Source organism: Neodiprion fabricii, chromosome 3 (assembly GCF_021155785.1).
Source record: "Neodiprion fabricii isolate iyNeoFabr1 chromosome 3, iyNeoFabr1.1, whole genome shotgun sequence".
NCBI lineage: Eukaryota > Metazoa > Arthropoda > Insecta > Hymenoptera > Diprionidae > Neodiprion > Neodiprion fabricii.
Genome location: NC_060241.1, coordinates 6,617,625 through 6,636,347, shown reverse-complemented (window position 1 = coordinate 6,636,347; position 18,723 = coordinate 6,617,625). Strand labels below are relative to the sequence as shown.

The 18,723-nt window shown below is 36.0% G+C and overlaps 2 protein-coding genes and 1 long non-coding RNA gene across 7 annotated transcripts in view; 1 reads left to right on the top strand and 2 right to left on the bottom strand.

Moving 5' to 3' along the window:
- Positions 1 to 289: 289 nt before the first annotated feature.
- Positions 290 to 6,459, bottom strand: LOC124178576 (lysosomal acid glucosylceramidase-like). Its single transcript, XM_046562017.1, has 8 exons — positions 6,274 to 6,459; positions 5,168 to 5,227; positions 4,424 to 4,748; positions 4,002 to 4,264; positions 3,434 to 3,865; positions 3,275 to 3,357; positions 2,194 to 2,477; positions 290 to 751 (listed from the first exon to the last, which is right to left on the bottom strand). The coding sequence occupies exons 2-8, from the start codon at positions 5,211 to 5,213 to the stop codon at positions 637 to 639; spliced, it is 1,548 nt and encodes a 515-aa protein (XP_046417973.1). The 5' UTR covers positions 5,214 to 5,227; positions 6,274 to 6,459; the 3' UTR covers positions 290 to 636.
- A 1,809-nt stretch (positions 6,460 to 8,268) lies between these two features.
- On the bottom strand, positions 8,269 to 10,932 carry LOC124178586. Of its 2 annotated transcripts, none has more exons than XR_006869851.1 (3): positions 10,859 to 10,932; positions 10,364 to 10,572; positions 8,269 to 9,937 (listed from the first exon to the last, which is right to left on the bottom strand). It is a non-coding gene; the product is annotated as an uncharacterized LOC124178586 (long non-coding RNA). The 2 variants fall into 2 exon arrangements; XR_006869850.1 differs by having other exon boundaries at positions 10,465 to 10,572.
- LOC124178575 (unextended protein) overlaps positions 10,864 to 18,723 on the top strand; it is a 50,546-nt gene continuing 42,686 nt past the window's right edge. For all 4 annotated transcript variants that reach the window (XM_046562014.1, XM_046562016.1, XM_046562015.1 and 1 more), the window contains exon 1: positions 10,864 to 11,371. In XM_046562014.1, coding sequence (XP_046417970.1) covers positions 10,896 to 11,371 — 476 coding nt within the window. In that variant the 5' untranslated portion in view covers positions 10,864 to 10,895. The remainder of the gene's footprint in view (positions 11,372 to 18,723) is intronic.

Genomic DNA, 18,723 nt, shown 5'->3' with positions numbered 1-18,723 from the left:
TGTTAAATTGTAATAATTTCGCTAGTTATGATTCTATGATAGAGTGATGGAAACTTGATGGATAATTCACTTGCACGGAGAATTCGCTTACCGAGAAAAATTAGCAACAAGTCATAAAAATGTATCGAACAATGTTACATCATGATGCTCTCGTTTCAAAATTATAATAATCAAATAATTTACATAATATAAGTCTCTTTGAAGTAATTCGTCGATATAAATTGTCTACTATCAGCACCGGCAAGTTATCAATTAACCAAGTAATTGGGAGAGGGGGTGGGGGTAATATAATACATGAACATCCAGTTATATTAAATTTTGACAGTTGTCTCGTTTCCACGACATCTTGCATAAATTACCTTTAGAGACAGTTACTTGAATATTCTTAGAACATATTTGCCTGATATATGAATATAAGTAGCATCGTAACATTCTCACAGTCCAAAACACGATATTTGATGTTAAAAAATAAATACGTATTTTAGTATCAATAATATTAAACGTGCACCGTACTTAGGACTTAAGGACCTTAAAAGTAGCGTTCCTGAAACTTTGTTACTTCTCTTTTCCTTCTTCTTTTTCAGGGCCTCGTACATTTCGTTTGCATTCTCTATGCAGCGTATATTCACAATTGGTTTAATAACAAAGTAATTGTTTGTAGATTAGAGTATGAAATGATTTCGCTTCTAATCGGACAGAAATATGTCCTTTGTGCAAATCATAAATAGTCACTTGCTGTTCTTTAGTCGACCTGAAAAAAAAAATCCCATTACTTGAAAACGCTCTAGTGAAAATAATGTCTACGCCAAAGTACGATAAAGTGCAGTTTGTTGAAAATTGTAGCAAATCGTCAAAAATCGTGATATTTTGTACGGAAAATTACGAATTTCTACGAAAAATTATCAAAATCAACAATTTTCTATGAATGTAATTACAATTTTGCACCCAAACAATATAAAACTTTTTATTTCATAGTATTCTTAGAATTTCGTTCAAAAGTACAACTTGAGAGCAATACGGAGTTGAATACAAATATTACATTGGCGATGGTGATTCAAAAACCTTCAAAGCCATTTTGGCAAAAACAGCCATATGGAGAAGACTTCGTAGTACGCAAAAAAGAGTTTGTGGGTCACGGTCAGAAGATGATGGACTCTAAAGTTCATAAAAAAATTCACAAAAAAAGTTAACAAAGAACTGATGATATATTATGGAATGGCAATGAAAACCGACAGTTTCAGGGTGGAAAAAATCAAAAAAATCAATTAGTGCCACTCTCTACCAGAACTGTTTGACGGATTAAAGCCTGCGGCGGTACTTTTACCCAAGCGGAATTGATAGTCGGTGTACATAGCAAAAACCAAAAACTGAGGGCTGTTACAGGATTATAAACATAAATCAGGTTTTTATGCCAATGTCCAAAAAGAAATGTTGCCTATTTACGACTAGAAACTTTGTATTACAGTGAATGAAACTTTTGATCGTAATAAGCACTGGCAATCGTTACGAGAAGGCATCCAAAACTTTGAGAGAGCTTTTCTCTCGTTTCATTTTTTGAAGCATTTTTGCACGATTTATCGAAAACGGAGGTTTCAATCGTCTTGAAATTTGAACAGCGTCTTCTTTACGTGCTTCATTTTTGGACCCTGCTCGGAAGTTGCCAGAAAAATTTAATTTTTTCATTATCAATTAACAAAGCTTCGAATCGTAGTGAAAAATTAATATTTCAATGAAAATGGTTGAATTTTATTGATTCGTCTTTTCTTTCTCCGAGTACGGCCCGAAAACTACAAGTCCTAAGAGCATTTCAGTGAAACTTGACTGAAATCGGTCCAGCAGAACTCAAGCTGTCGCTGCAAAACGAAGCAAATGTACAAAACGTCATCTAACCTTTGACTCCACATTGAGTTAATAATATTAACTTTATGAGATTAAAAAAATTTGTATTCCGTTATTCGACACTATTAACGAACATTGCGCGAAAGGATTTTTTTTACTGGCATCCATTTGTTCCTAAATTATTCACGAAACAAGTGCATTTTCGGTTTTTTCGACGCTCTAATTCCCTTGATCGTAAAATAAAATTCGTAGTTAGGCGTACAAGTTATTTTCACCAGAGCACGGGATATTTATGGTGGAAAAGTATCGAAATAATTTTTTTTTTATTCCCATAACACGAGGTCTTTCACTTACGTATTGGAGATCACAACAACAATTTCGTTGTCCGGCGTTAGGAAAGCCACGGATTTGATACCAGTGGATTTATTGTATTGAGAAACTTCTATCCTTACGGAATTCCGCGGGATAAAGCTGCTGAAATGGGCTATGGCGTAGAACATCGGCTGTTTGTAAAATTCATCTGCGACTGGATTCACGATAATTGAGGCGTCTACGTAATTTCTAGCCCACGAAGGTCCGCCATCTTGGTTTAGAACGAGATTCCAGTCCAGCCAACCGGCGACCCAGTGTTCCAGATTCTTCACAATTGAGAATTGCGTTACAGGGAAGCGATTGTTAATTTACCAAATGCTTATATTAATGACCAAGAGCAGTTCACTTATTGCAAATCAAATGAATGGTTCCTATTTATGAACATTGATTTTGATTGCTTTCTATTAATTTCTACCTTATCATGTGATTCCCATGGATTTCCATTAGACCAAGCGGTTTCCATTGATTTCCGATGCTACCCCTGATTTTTCATCACGCTAGGCGATTTTCATTGATTTACGGATTGGGAAGAATCATAGTCAGTAAAAAAAAACCACTGAACATAAGTGGAAATGACATGGTCAACTGGAAATCAACGATAGCGGCTGATGAGGTGGAAATTGATAGAATCTTATCGAACTGAAACCATATTTTGATGTTAACCGCAAGACCCACTCCATTTTACATTGTTTTCAACAATTGCCGTGAGATTTTTTAGCACCAACACCTGATTTCAAGTAATTCGTAACGGTTTCCATATGATATCTGTTATCTTTGTTGATTCCTCGCTGTCCCGAAGATTATTTCATTCATTTACTTAAGTCGTTTTGATTCGCAATTTCAATTCCAACTGTCAAATTTATAATTTCCTTGAGTGAACGAGCTCTCGTTGACGGCTGCATATTGTCGAATGAATGGTGAAACTCTCGTACCTGCTAATACCGTGCATGGTGTACGAACGATGATAGCGTTTGGTCATTGATATCACGTGATCCTGATTCGAATTCGCATTGTTCAACACAAACTCACCGTCGCGTCGACAGTATTGATATTAAATACGTACTTCAATTATATTCAGCATGTATCGTTCCCCTCGGTTCCAAGACCCCAAAGAGACAGGTTTCTTCGATTTTGTACTATCAGGTACTGTTGGGAACAATCGGTACGTCATAAGCGTCAGACACATGGTTATGCGTACACAAAATGTTACGTTATAACTCACATATGGAGGCTTCGGTCAGCACGAGGAGTTTTTCGGGAAACTTATAATGGGTTTGATCGAGCAAACTTGCGGAAGTCGTGTCGTCTTGATACCAATGAATAGCGGTCCCGGTTATATAATTCGTGCAAGATTCGTAACTCAGGAATTCCTCATAGAAAGAGGTCAAGTGGCCTCTATTGTCGTCTAGACCGAATATCAGAGTCTGATTATGTCTTGACTTGCTTAACGTTGGGCCTAGGTTACGGGAAACCCACGTCGCCATGGCGGCTGGCGTCCACGACATAGAGTTGATACGGACATATTTTAGGTACTCGGTGATCGGCTCATTTCCTGTCGAGATCGCCCACATTCCCAATCCTTGGTCTCGGTACTCTTCCAGGAACGTTAAGAGGTAATCGGTGTACATCTGGTAGTACTCTTCCTTCAACGATCCTGGAAATATAAATTCCATGAGTTTCTAGTGAACATTCCCGTGCTACGTTACTGTATTTGCAATATTTTATCAGTGGCCCGATTCAACGTTACAGACACACTACCATAAGCGATTCAAAAATCGAAAGACACATACCGTTAACGTAATCATTATTCGTCTTCATCCATGGTGGCGCTGTCCATGACGCTGCGATCAATCTGAGTTCCGGATTCAGTTCAAGAGCTTTTTGTAACAACGGAATTTTCCCCTCGTATTCTTCCTCTGTCAGGCTAAAGTTCAGTTTCGACGTCTTTTCAACGGCGTTATCGCAGTAGGTATATTTCCTGGAGGAGAAGTCAGTGCCACCAATGGGAACACGTCCCAGGTTGTACCTGCTCCCTTTCATGCTGAAATACGCGCTGAAAATATGGACGTTTTTTTTTCTTTTTCTTTATTATTAATCTTACAATACTTGTTATTCGCAGTTGATTTCTGACAACAGATTTCGCAACGACTATTTCACGGGAAAGAGTCTTGTTAGATGTGAACTGGAGGGAATTGAGTCGGTATATATGTACCTGAGTAAATTTTCCTGCGCATCTTTGCTCAGTGATTTTATGTTCATCACTGCTGAGTCTGTAAAAGCGCCTCCGAACCCCTGAATAGTTTGATAGAGATTTGTAGAATGTATAAATAATCGGGTACTACATTCCGGTGTCGTTTCATAACTGAAAAAACCCTCAGACTTCTCGAACCTTTGGCCGGCCTTGTCAGACGTGAATCGGATGTACGAACTGGCACTCGAAAAATCATATTCTGGAATACTGTCGCAATATGTTGAATTACACACGCACACTGTGTGATCATTTCCATAGTATCGATGTGCACACGGAGAGGACTGCGCTGGAAATATTACAAGACGTATTTTGAGTACCTGAACACTTTCTTGATGGGCTGATTTATGGAGCATTATCATCTACTTTAGCGATCGGTTATTGGGATAGTCACTTAATTGCGATGAATTTATAACCGCGATCAAGACCATTGGCAAAATACTGAGATTCTTCTTTCCACGGCAGGAGTGTTTATAATCTTGTACTGAACAATGAAACACGAATGATTGAAGATGATATACCTACTTTTATTCGATACGTTTTTTGTTGTTTTTTTTTCCATTATCTTTTGTCGTAATGGTGAATAAACGATGACTGATAAAAGAAACTTAAACGATGCATTTAAAATAAACTGCCAGTTCATGCGTGACGAAAACCTTGATTATTCATTTAATGACAATTAGGATTCTTTCTTGGAAGTATATTCACCTGCTTGTATCCACCAAATCAATACTAGGAAACATCGTTGCATCATCTCGCGTTTGAAGGCCGCAAATTTGTTCAAACAGCTGGAAAATAACTTAAATGTTGTTTGTTTTTTTTTTTCTCCTAGTACTAAAATCAAAGTTTTATAAGTAACACCAAATATTATCTTTGCACGTATAATATTCCCTTTTCAATCATATTCATCTGCATACGTCACAGGAAACACTGAATACACTGAGAGAAATGTATACTGGTTTGTTATATACTTATACTACCCCTGACTGACTATAAATATAGGATAGATCGCAATAATGCCAGAATATCTTACAATTACTGTACGAAGTACATGAATTTTTCCCATCAAATTCTCTGGGTGTAGACCCAGCAACTGAAAAAGAATAGAAACGGAATGATTAGCAGAATTATGGATCCTGTTCCTTTAGGTTACCGAATTGAGCATGTTTCATTTCAATGAGAAACTGTTCGTTTTAATCTGTTTATTCCTTTATATTCGATTTTATCTGTTCTTTCCTATTCCGTCCTATCCGCGAAAATCCCACCTAACACAACCTATTCGTTTCAATTATTCATATGAAATAGAGGATTGCAGTTTCAAATCCGATTCTGTTGTTTCCATCCGAATGAATTTGTTTCGAATAAAAAAGAAAAATACGAATCGGATTCGGATGAATCGTATTCTTTGAAACCAACTGATTCGGATGGAATGAACAGAATCGGATTGGAAATTGCAATCCCCTATTCCAATTGAATGATCGAAACGAATAGGCTGTGTTGGGTGGGATTGTCGCGGATAGGACGGGATAGAAAAGAACAGATAAAATCGAATATAAACGAATAAACGGATTAAAACAAAGAGTTACTCATTGGAATAAAACATGATTAAAACGGTAAACCAAAGAAACGGGATCCATAATTCTGCTAATCGTTCCGTTTCTATTCTTTTTCAGTTGTTGGGATGTTCGGATCCACCTTCTTCAAACACGTTTTCATTCGAATTGTCGGATAAAGAAATCGGAATAAATCGTATTGAAAATTCCATTCTTTTTCAGTTGCTCGGCGAGTTTTAAAAATATTAAAAATTTACTTACCGGTAAGTGTTCACTCAAACCGCTCGCCTGTAGGGGTCTTTAAAGATCACGTAGTCGTTCTTCATTCACAGCCAAACAACTATTGAAGTCTTCGTAATATCACTCAAATTATTTATAAATTTTCAAATGTGACATCCTTAAAGTTCGGAGACGCTGTCTGATGTCCGTGAACATATTGGACCAAGTGGGTCGTGTATAAATGATAAAACCTGTACTTGTAACCTATTTTACGGTTAATTAATTAATCGCAAATTCAATGTCGCGAAATTAGAGTGATTCAATTTACACGACTGTATTTGTGCCTCGATATTGGCGCTTTATTTTCTGAGCAAACTCAGCTATAGGTTTTCAATTAGGCACCTTTCATACGCATCGAGAACTTGAAGAAGTTGAATAAATAATCAATTGGAATTATTGAGGGCAAACATACCACGTATACTTCAAACATGGGCCCAAGTTATAACCTTCTACTCTAAAAAACTCAGGGTAATGTATTTTCCATAAATTTACAACATGACCCGGATGGAATTCTTGCAGAAATATTTTTCAAAATAATCATAAAAAATTTCTTTTCGAAACTCCGCACAGATTTTGAGATTATCCGAAACATTCAAAGAAGTGTAAAGAAATACAGAGTAGTTGGCGAAAATCTAGAAAATTTCGGAATATCGCGTCTGAGATGGCATGGAAACTATTTCTTTAATTTCTTTATCAAGATCTTTCCAAAATAACACAGAAATCTTCCGCATTTCATTAATAAATTACGATGCAGAATTTTTCCGAGAAGGTCAAGGAAGGAATAAATTCCTGATTGACATTTGATTAGGGCGACGTTTCGGTTATAAAATAACATTTCCAAGCACCGAAACGTCGCCGTAATCGAACCCTAACCATGCATTTATTCCTTCCTTGATCTCCTCCAACGAATTCTTCATCGAAAAAACCGCTTGGTCACGAATATCGACAAATTCGTATTGCAAAAGGGCTATTCATCGTTAATTCCTACAACGCCCTGCAAATATTTATTATTTTTTCTCTCATTTTCGTCAAAATATAACAATTTTCGCACAATCGTTGAGATTTTCAGTCAAGTTTCCTTGACCATGTACGTAACATTCGTGTCGAAAAATGAATTTCAATCAAATTCAACGCAAATTACAGACAATAAATAACAAGTTTCGATAGATTAGTGCATACAATATCATTTTTATAACGTCTAATTGAATAATTCAGGCAAATTTCAATATTTGTATGACGTTACCTTCAAGTGATTTCAATTTTTGGCAAATATCTATAAACATCAGACCTATTAGTACTCCTCCACGGGCTTGGGGGTAGTTCCGATTTGATTAATTCGGAGCTAACAATAACAACAAAAATAATAATAATAATAATAGGAGTAATCGAAATTAAAATAGTGCACAGTATTAAATGATTCCTGAGAGTGAAAATAGAAACATAAAATTATCACTTTGATACGTCTCTTTAAAAAAATCGTCTCACGTGTTTGCGGTTGTTCTTTTCTCGCAGTTAGGTGCTATTTAAAAAAAAAACATCGATTGAATATGTCGATTAATTGCCAAATAAACTGATCTGCGCGTGAAGCGTGATCGTTATAACATCACAATATCATTTACGATGATTGCATATCCATGTAAGTATAAAGCTTAATTAACCCTAGAATTTAGATTCATCATTCTTCGACTTCAGATTCCGACTTTAAGATAAGAACAACTAGCGACATTTTGGGACTTTAAGTATCACAAAACATTGTTCAAATAATAAGTAAAAAATAATAAGTAAAAAATAAGTAAAATTCGGATTTATACCAAGCAGTTTTGTGTGCTGTTTTGTCTCTTTAACAATTATTCTTTCAATTTGCTTCGGCATGACTATTAGATTTATGGATACTATTATAGTTTTTGACATAATCAACGATTCAGTTGAGACAATGAATTTTTGTCTTACCGTTATATCGCGTAATACATAATACATGTATAAGTAACACTTCTAGGCATTTTGTTTATTTTAAAAGTTGATCAGAAAAAAATTTATTCCACAGTTACATGTTTGTGTAAAATAGTTATAAATATTTCAGCGAAAGTTGACTTGACGAATGACGGATGAATTTTAAATACTGCAGTGGGTAAGAAATTATTGAAAATATATTAAAACTAAACCAGATTCCGTTAAATTTGGATTTGCAGTATCATCAATTCCCAATAATCTTTCCTAACTTCTAATAATAATTACGTAGAACCTCATTTCGCGATTGACATACTGTGACCAACGAAAAACGACGGTTTTTATTTCTCTTATAACTTTGTGATTTTCGTTCGAAGGGCTTATACGCGATTAGGATTTCTCAAAAATGGATTTTTTTTTAATTGGATTTTCGCAGTGTACATATTTGAATGATTCGAATATACCCGCCAAATGGACACAACGAGAGGTGATCAGAATCTGATCCATGGAGTGGGGACACGTGGTGTGTTTCTTCATCAATTTCCACTATATTCAGAAGAAACGGCTCTCTTGAACAACGACTCTCTTGGAGGAACGAGGTACGGAGGTTCCCGTCTCGGTAATCGAACATCGGATATCAAAGATCGACTAATGTGTTGTTAAAGCAAAGTTACCATCGAGATAAACATTTCGAAACTAAAAAGCAAAAACTACAAAAACCACGCAAAAATTGAAGAGAAACGATTTAAAAGAAACAAAATAAACTCAGTGAAATCCAAGAGTCAAGTGCATCGATGAAAACACAATTATTTACAATTTTAACAATATATATCATTTTCAAGAATTAACACATGGAATGAATGAATGATGAACCGGATGAACGAATGAATTTTAAACTTTAATACGGCTCGTGTTTTATACATCGATAAAGAAAAGAATAAAGGAATTCGTGCTATGTTCATCGTACCTTGTAAAATATGCGTAATGCTTACTCGTTAATTAATTAACATAAATGTCAATAAATTCTAATAATATATATTCAAGTACCTATATATATACACAGAAAATTTCATGTCGATCCAACAAATATTCTCAAAGTTACGCACACATTTGCAAATATTGAAAAATAACATTTTATCCAAATGTAGCTGATTTTTCTTCGCAAGTTTTCATCACTTCTTTCGCATTAGTAGGGAGAATTGTGATACCCGCGGAAAATTCTTCGAGAATCTTGCCTTCGATTACAACATTTTTTTTTTTTCATCAAAACGAATGGCTCTGTAGGTGATGAAATAATTCAATTCTCCGTCACTTAGAATAGAATTGATTTTCACATTACAGTGAGAAAGAACATATTTTTCGATCTGAAAATTTGAGTTCATCGGAGGATTGAGAGGCTTGATCTTCGGTGAATCCGGCCGTGAAGATATCGGTAAGTTCGCTTCCCAGAGACAGTGTCAACCTTACACCGAAATATTACGATGCCAGATCGGATTCGGATTTCGGATCCATCCACTTTCTAGGCCAAATAGAATTTGTACTTCGGGTTCGATGTTGTGCACCTTTGATTGAAATGGTCAGTAAAATCTACGATCATCGATCGTCATCTTAAATGTTCTTCCGATCTCAACAGTCTGCATTAGCTTATTTTGGCCATCGAGATATGATTCTTGGAATCGCTGCGTGTTGACAATCTAGACTGTAAGAAATGTATCATTACTTACTTCAGCAGTAAAATATATTAGCTACTGTAAATTGAAATTTATGTCTGTACCATCCTTGGAAGTAGACAATAAGTGAGGAAATCGAATATTTTTTACAGCTACTAGCTGAAAAATAACTTTATAATGGCGTGATTTTCCGCAATAAAAATTTCACCTTACACACGCTGAATCAACAAAATTATCCGATGCTTGAAATAAGTTTATTTCTTTAAAGTTTGTAGAAACCAAACCGCAAACCAAATAACTCTACTTGCAACAAAATGAATTCATGAAATCATCGGTTAACGATAAATAAATTTCTGCCACCGATCCGTACTTACCACCACAGCAGATAATGTAGAACATATTTACCACATGAAATTGCTGCTGCGACGGTATAGAAATATGAGATATTTATTTACCTGAATTTATACTGAAAAATCGAGGTCCATTATTCGCGCACCGGACACCTGCAGAAATTCATGAACACTAACCGTCAACATCCCCTGGATTCGCGCCTTACCGAGCGAGCTGCATTACCATAGAAGTAATTCCGTCGGTAAGATTGGATTATCAGCAACTGGCTTCCGCCGGATAAGAATAAGATTTTCAAATCGCTGCGACTCTGAAACTATACACAGACACACGTTAATTCGTATCGCATCGCTATCGAGTAGTTCCAGCAATCAATCGCTCCGATCCAGTCGTCGTGTTTTGAACGTGGGTTTAACACGGCGATGATAATGACCACCGGCATCCTCGGTCAGAGGCGTCAAGGGTGGCCGGGCGTCAAGGGGCCGAGAAAGAGAGAGATAGGTAGACGGAATAGGTCGATGTTTTCTGGACGATGCGTAAAGGCCAGCTACGCAGGCGCACCGTCCGAAACGAAGGTTATAAGTATATGCGTTAATCCTTACCGAGGTGAAGTTGCTGCTCGTTACCCGTGTTCGCACGATGGCGCAAAATGTTATCAACTCGGGAGCTCGGACAACTTTTATTCTATTTATTACTATCGGAGTATTTCACTTAGCGAGCGGCAACGCGCTCGGAGTGCCCGGCAAGCCGGTTAGCATCGCCTCGGTGAAATTAGTCGACGAATCGTCGTTGCCGTCGGAGTTTTCGGTAGCAAATCCAAAGCCCGGTAATTCACTTTTCTATATTGAGGTTACTGGCGCCGGTATTACCGAAGATTTTCCCCTGGTGTTGTCACTCGACCAAAGTTACTGTGAGGTTAATTACAATGGGAATAACCAGCTGCGTCAAGTGTCACTCGACCGTGATGGAACCCGTGCTATTTACGAGATCGACTATCAACAACCCGAACAATTTAAGGTTACGACCGTCTATTTTTGCCTCCAACGGAAATCACGCCTTCAACATGTTTGGGTTAACCTGGGCGCGGATTATTCCGTCATATTATACGACCGATCGTAAGTAAACATGCGCTTTATTTATTCCTCATCATAAATCGGCGAATGCCAATGTGGCATATCCACTCTCCGTCTCTCTTTCGTTTTATATCTCGTCGTCGTATTTTTCTTAGAAAAAAACCGCCGCTGCGTAGCGGGACATTCGATTTGTTAATTTCACGTTATACGCTACCACTCGTTTCATATCTCGGCTAGCTGTCGCCTCTCCATTTCCGACGAATATTCATCCATCGAGAGATTACAGACACTTATCAGCAGTTTATGCTGCTCCGAGTGTGGCTGCGATTAAACTGTTACGTTGGCAGTTTTGAATCAGTTTTAAAAACCGATGACGCGAGTCAGTTTTTTTTTCCCCTCTTTTTCTACTCTTCGATCGTCGATTGTTCGTTTCAGAATCGAACCGCCGTGAATTAGGTTTCCAATTGTCAAATTCGGCAGAGTTTAAAAATGCGTCGCAGAACGTGACAATATCAAGCTTTATGAAAGTTGAACAGAATTTTATCCATCTGAATTCAATTGAGATTGTTTCAGTTATTTATCTTTTCGGAAATGTTGCTTTGTTGCTCCTTTGGTTGGATGAAAAAATCGTTTCTGATGTGTCAGGGCTGATTCACGATTTGCGAGTAGATTCTTTAAAAATTGTCTGAAATCAATCTTCAATTATATTAATCATTAATTAACAAGTTATCAACAGCAACCTGCAATAATCATTTTGCATAATAAATGATTTTGTGACGAACGTGAAATTCATTCTTAGTACACAGTTTCTAGATGATTCGTTCCTGGGCAAAACGATCTGATGAGTATTTAAAAATTGGAATAATCGAATGTTTTTTTTCCATTCGAGGGTGTTATTATAAAGTTTGTTCTTCCGATATTCGTTCAATTAAATTCAAAACTTGTTTCACTTCAGTCACAGTTTTTTTTAAAGCTTTGATTCATTTTCATTTTTCGTTCCTCATCTGACATAAAAACGTTGACGATGCATTAAGAGCTTCGTAGCTGTTTGAGATAAAGCTATAATTGCGATTAGAATTTGGCCGTGATATTCGGTAGCAGCTCATGCGCGAGATGTAAACTCGATTTCCAATCAACATCAGCGACTGACAACAAATTCGAAGAAATGTAATCAGGACAACGTCGGTCGGTCAAGAAGAAATCTGCAGCATAACACAACAAGAGGAGACTACCAATATCTCCCGAATTTATGTAACGCGCGTCTAATCCTGTAGAAATTTTTTTCACCCACGCTTATACCAAAAAACGATGTAAATAAACGTCTCTGAGTATTGCATAACGTAACGTTTAATGTCGGAAACCTGTTTTAAAAAGACGTGTCGGATATTGCAAGTATCCTCAGAAATTTATCACGTCCCAACTTCGTTCTAACCATGGTATGGGCGGTTGATTCAAACGATGGTGTAAAAATCCTTGTTACGTTATTGTATCACCCGTTGTTTATTTACGTGCAAGGAATATCCGAGTCGTCGATTATAAATATCGACCCGTAGACGTCAACGATGAGACAAATAACCATTAATAGAGAGATTGTAGCGTGCATTCGTAGTCGCTGTTATATTCTTAACTTGTTTAATTGCGAAATCGAACGCCCCAGACTTGTTTTGTTTGTAACTCAACATCTATCAACATCATCGTATATATGAATATTATGTACACGTTGCTGCATTTCACGACGTACGAATGCATGGCTGCAACGCACGTGTTATAATCTAATACGATTTCAGTTTAACCAACAACGCGAATGAGCGAGAATTCTTCTTCGTCGTTTCTCTGTGGCGCAGTAAACTCCCGGTATTAACGGTCCACTTCCTTTTCTTTTTCTTCCTCCTCGTTCTCAACTTTAAGGCCACCCGTCGCCCAGTTCTACTTTACCGACCGAAATTACTATCCAGAAGGGGAAATTCTCCGTGCTGTTTGATGCAGCCAGACGAAGACTTTGGATCGATTTTCTGTTTCCCCCTCGATCGTTCACCCTGTAGAATAGAATTACTACGCAGCGTCTAGAGATATCTGGCACAGAAAATGGAGGATAACAATTGTTACTTTTGTTGAAATAATTTCAGTAATTTTATTATGAATTAATTTATGGTCACGCCCATCGAGTAGAGATAAGCTGCAAAGTGCGAAGACGAAGCTTACAATAAACGTACGTGGTGGTCGCATTGATTCACAGTAAATGAACGAGCTAGTGAATTTTAACGAATTTCCGAAGAAACTGAAATTTGAAATTCAAAGTTTTACATCTGTCTACGAAATTCTAACGAAATACTTAGCGTTACAGGCTTTGTATGCGTTTTCGGCTTTTAGTGAAAACTCGAGATGAATAAAATGTAATTTGCAACGAGCGATTCAATTTCTTCGTTCGGCACTTCGATTTTAATAAACGACAAATTAACGAATCTGAAAAATGAAAATGTTTTCATTAAAGACTTCATTGAACGTCATCGACGATTCTTAAATAATAGCCAAACAGTAGGTTAATGTTTACCGAAGTAAGTAGATTAAACGAATTTCGATGACACGTTGTGCATTACACACACGCAAATTTGAAATTAAACTGTGAGCTTCAACTAAAAATGTCGAATCGTCAACTTCAGAGGGATCACTTAATTGTAACGACTTTGAAAATTCCCGAAGCGTATAATCTCGATTGACAAGTTTGTAAGAAACTGTAGCCGCGATCTCGGTTAAAATTAATTCTTTGCATAACAGAAAACGATCGCTAGATAAAATGAGATATTAAAATCGTCACTTGGATGAAGAATAATGAATCGATGATTTTGGAAAAATATTTCAAGTTTTGTCGAAAACTCGCGTCGAGTTGTTTGTAGTGAGTGTATAATTTAATATGAACGAAACGCGCAGTAAATCTTCGAAATTTGAACGACGAATGTTCCACTTTTACAAAAAAAAAAAAAAATCAACCTGAGGATAGACTGAAATTAAATAACCTATGACAAAACAAAACGTGCTTATATTTTGAAAACACAACTCGTCTGAACTCACTCTAAAGCTGCAAAATATATATTATAACTCCAACCTCGTACGTTTTTGGCATTTTAATAATTGACACTCGTGGTGTCCAAACATATTATACTTATTCGATCGAAATTGATCTTAAAATTTTTTTGACCAATAAAAAATACAATGTACCGTTCGAATATCGAAATTTTAAAACACCGAGTCCCTGAAATTCTGCCAGTAGACACTAAAAAAAAAACTTCTGAATGTCCATGTCATTAGAAAAGCTGCTCCGTTATTCCTATAATTCATTTTCAATACAACAAAAGTATGTTTTTTGTTCTGTCGCTTTTTCCTCTCGGTGACTGAAAATCCTTATACTCACAATCAGTTTGAAGGATCTTGAAATGCGTAGAGCGTTATGAATAATCAAGAATCATTTTACACAGTGTGAATGAAATGATAAGGAAATTGGAGGTCCGAGTCATCGACGTAAATCGAGGAACACGATGATAGAAAAGTCGAGATTGCGACGGCGAAAATTTTCCGTGTAAATAAATAAAGCATGAGAATTTGGTAAGCGCCGCAGCTGAAAATCCATCGCGTGATTTTTTCCGATTGTGTATTAACTAAGAAACAATGATTCAGATCACACGATACATTGAAGAAAAATTCTCCCAGCTGTACAACCGGTTTAACAATAATTTCATACACATTTCACGCAACCTTGTGTGCGGTGTGATAATTTATTTCTCAACAAGTAGCATGCGTATGAAAATTAACCAGCAGTGTCCGCTGGTTTTTTTTATATTTGTTGCTGGATATGTTATTAAATGGAGTAACGAAATGAAAAAAAGCAAATTGTCCAAACATTCGTCAGAGACTGACTCTCCTCCACACGTCACTGTGTAAAAATAGATGTGTGACCTATATATCTCTCTCTCGCTCTCTCTCTCACTCACTCTGTCTCTTTCTCTCTCTGAGGTTTGTATGCAAACGGGGTGTACACCACATTTACGCACTGATAGTCATTGAGGTGTCTATACATCGTACATCCATACATGTGTCACAGTGTATTTATTCAATTCACAATGTTTCATTGTTTCCATTCATATGTGTTTACACGTATATATGTCTCCACGTATATTTGTACATCGAATTCGGATACACACGATGGATATTCATGCATACCTTACCAATCTGTGAAAGAACGAAGTTCGTTTGTTGTAATATAATTCAGTTGTGTCTACACAAAAAAAAAAAAAAATTTCTACACATATGCGAATACACATTGTGAAAAAAACTATCTAAGACACATACATCCGTGTGAGAAATGGATTTTATTCTCTTTGTCTCTGTTCTGTCTAAACATATTCCCTTTTGTTTCAACCCGTGATTCAGTGATTATCATCGTGACGAGACTGAAGTTGTATGAAAGTAACGTTGGCGCAACGAAACGTAGGAGGAAAAATAATATTTGCTTTATTGCACTTTACCGCGTTTCAGATATTCTTAAAATTACGAAATCACGAAGCTTCCGAATCGCGAATCGCTACAATAACGTTGCTAACTTCAGACTCATAAAAAAAAAAAAAAAAATGAGAGCTAAGTGCGAGTTTAAACCCAGTGAAACATATTTTTTAAACGCGCAGTTTTTGTGATAAATTTCACCCAAACATTTTACTTGGCGAATTGTTCGTTCTTTTTTTTTTTTTGTTTATTTTTTTTTAGCGATTTCTACTCGTTATTAGGAAGATTGATATTTTGATTTGTTGAAATTGATTTTAAACAGACTCGCAAAATTGATCGGTGAAAATTATTAATGCAGACGAATTGTCGTTTGTTGTTTAAAACAAATGAATCTTAATGTTTCTTTTTTTTGAAATTCCTGCGGGTTAAACGTGGCCGGTAAGATAATTTGCAAAATATGTAAAAAAAGGAATCCGCGTGCAGGATTTACACACGCGTCGCTTGTTTGTATGTTCAATTCTTCGCCGAATACCGAACGATATTTACGTGTATCCATAAATAACGTCCAAGCGGTGATAATATGGTTTGTTGCTTTTTCCTCGTTTCGATATCTTCACATTTTCTACATAATAATTAGCTCTAAATCAGTGGACGGAATGTTATCGAATTTGTGCTCTGAAATTTCCATCACCATCGTTTATCATTGGCGATTAAGAAGTTAGGGAAAGAGAAAAAACCGTTTATAAAGTCTGCAGCAGTGTTATTTTCATCGATAATGGTAAACACGAATTAAATGACATACTTAATATGTGATAGAAGTGAATCTGAGCAAATTTGATTAACGCAAGCTAACATGTCAACAATTCGAAGATTTGTTTTTAAAAAAATCTTTCGTAATTATTAAAATATGGCGTTTTTAAACCGATTCCACTGTTTTTGAACTCATTCATAAAACATTAATGAAATTTCATACGTTGTATTACAGTTATAACGCGCAAATTTAGTCGTACAAATCTATTTTCATCCACTCTGGAGATTAATATTTGTGAAATATTTTTCACGCAATCTCTGAATATTTCCGCAATAAATAAGATGACCCCAGAAATATATGAGAAACGGTACAAAAACACCAGAGTTTAATAATCAAGAACGTTCTAATTATAAAATCCTTTTCTCAAATAGTTTAAATATACATAGAATTTTTTTAAGTACGTTAATAACGTCGTTTGAAATTTTCAATACAGTTTTTTCTATCTTCCTAATCTCCGATTCACTGACTATTTTGGATTCCAAGCATACATTCTTAAAAATATTTAATATACAAAATTTCTAAATCGATGAAAAATTTATTCCGCCGTTGGCTTATAGAATCGTGTAGCTCATAGATCGGCTGAAAATTAAGTCCAAGCTCGTAAGCGTCGTGAAAGAATTCGAAAAGTTCTGAGACTCGTGCAGCTTGTGGTCATTGTTCTTTCACTTTATGCTCAGAAGTCAGAAGTCAGACGTTACATACCTAGACTCACTCTACAGGGTGTCCAGCGACCGGGGACATGAAAATGTCCTTTAAAATGTTGTAAACTTACGAGAATTCAATATATCAACAGGGAATTTTCTCACGAAATTAAACTTTTGTAAAATTTTTTTCTAGGTCTAAAAATCAAAGCCCTTAATCAACACGTTTCATACTAGAATCATATCTTCGAAGTGTTACAGGCTTAATAACTCATCTGGTTATATTATATTAATAAATATAAGCTATAATGCTGAACCCTGCTTTTTTTTCGAGAAATCCAACTGATTCGGAAATTTATGCTCATCGAAGCGCGTATTATTTACAAGTATCGTGTCTATGTAAATATTACCAGTTGAAATAATTAATATTCAGTATTTATGCTGTTCAAAATATTGTTAAGAATATCTGGGAATTTTTTAAAAAAAGCACCAGGAATTATAGGGGAATTTTGAAATCCGGTATTGCTGGACACCCTGAGTTTCTGAAGCCTTGAAACATGCCTGTTTAAAGATTACCGTTTGAAATCATTAATATTCAGTGTTTATACTGCTCAAAATATTGTCAAGAATATCTGGGAATTTTTTAAAAAAAGTACCAGGAATTATAGGGGAATTTTGAAATCCGGTATTGCTGGACACCCTGAGTTTCCGGAGCCTTGAAACATGCCTGTTTAAAGATTACCGTTTGAAATCATTAATATTCAGTGTTTATACTGCTCAAAATATTGTCAAGAATATCTGGGAATTTTTTAAAAAAAGTACCAGGAATTATAGGGGAATTTTGAAATCCGGTATTGCTGGACACCCTGAGTTTCCGGAGCCTTGAAACATGCCTGTTTAAAGATTACCGTTTGAAATAATTAATATTCGGTATTTATGCTGCTCAAAATATTGTTAAGAATATCTGGGAATTTTTTAAAAAAAGGACCAGGAATTATAGGGGAATTTTGAAATCCGGTATTGCTGGACACCCTGAGTTTCCGGAGCCTTGAAACATGCCTGTTTAAAGATTACCGTTTGAAATAATTGATATTCAGTATTTACGCTGCTCAAAATATTGTTAAGAATATCTGGAAATTTTTAAAAAAAAGCACCAGGAATTATAGGGGAATTTTGAAATCCGGTATTGCTGGACACCCTGAGTTTCTGAAGCCTTGAAACATGCCTGTTTAAAGATTACCGTTTGAAATAATTAATATTCGGTGTTTATACTGCTCAAAATATTGTTAAGAATATCTGGGAATTTTTTAAAAAAAGCACCACGAATTATAGGGGAATTTTGAAATCCGGTATTGCTGGACACCCTGAGTTTCCGGAGCCTTGAAACATGCCTGTTTAAAGATTACCGTTTGAAATAATTAATATTCGGTATTTATGCTGCTCAAAAT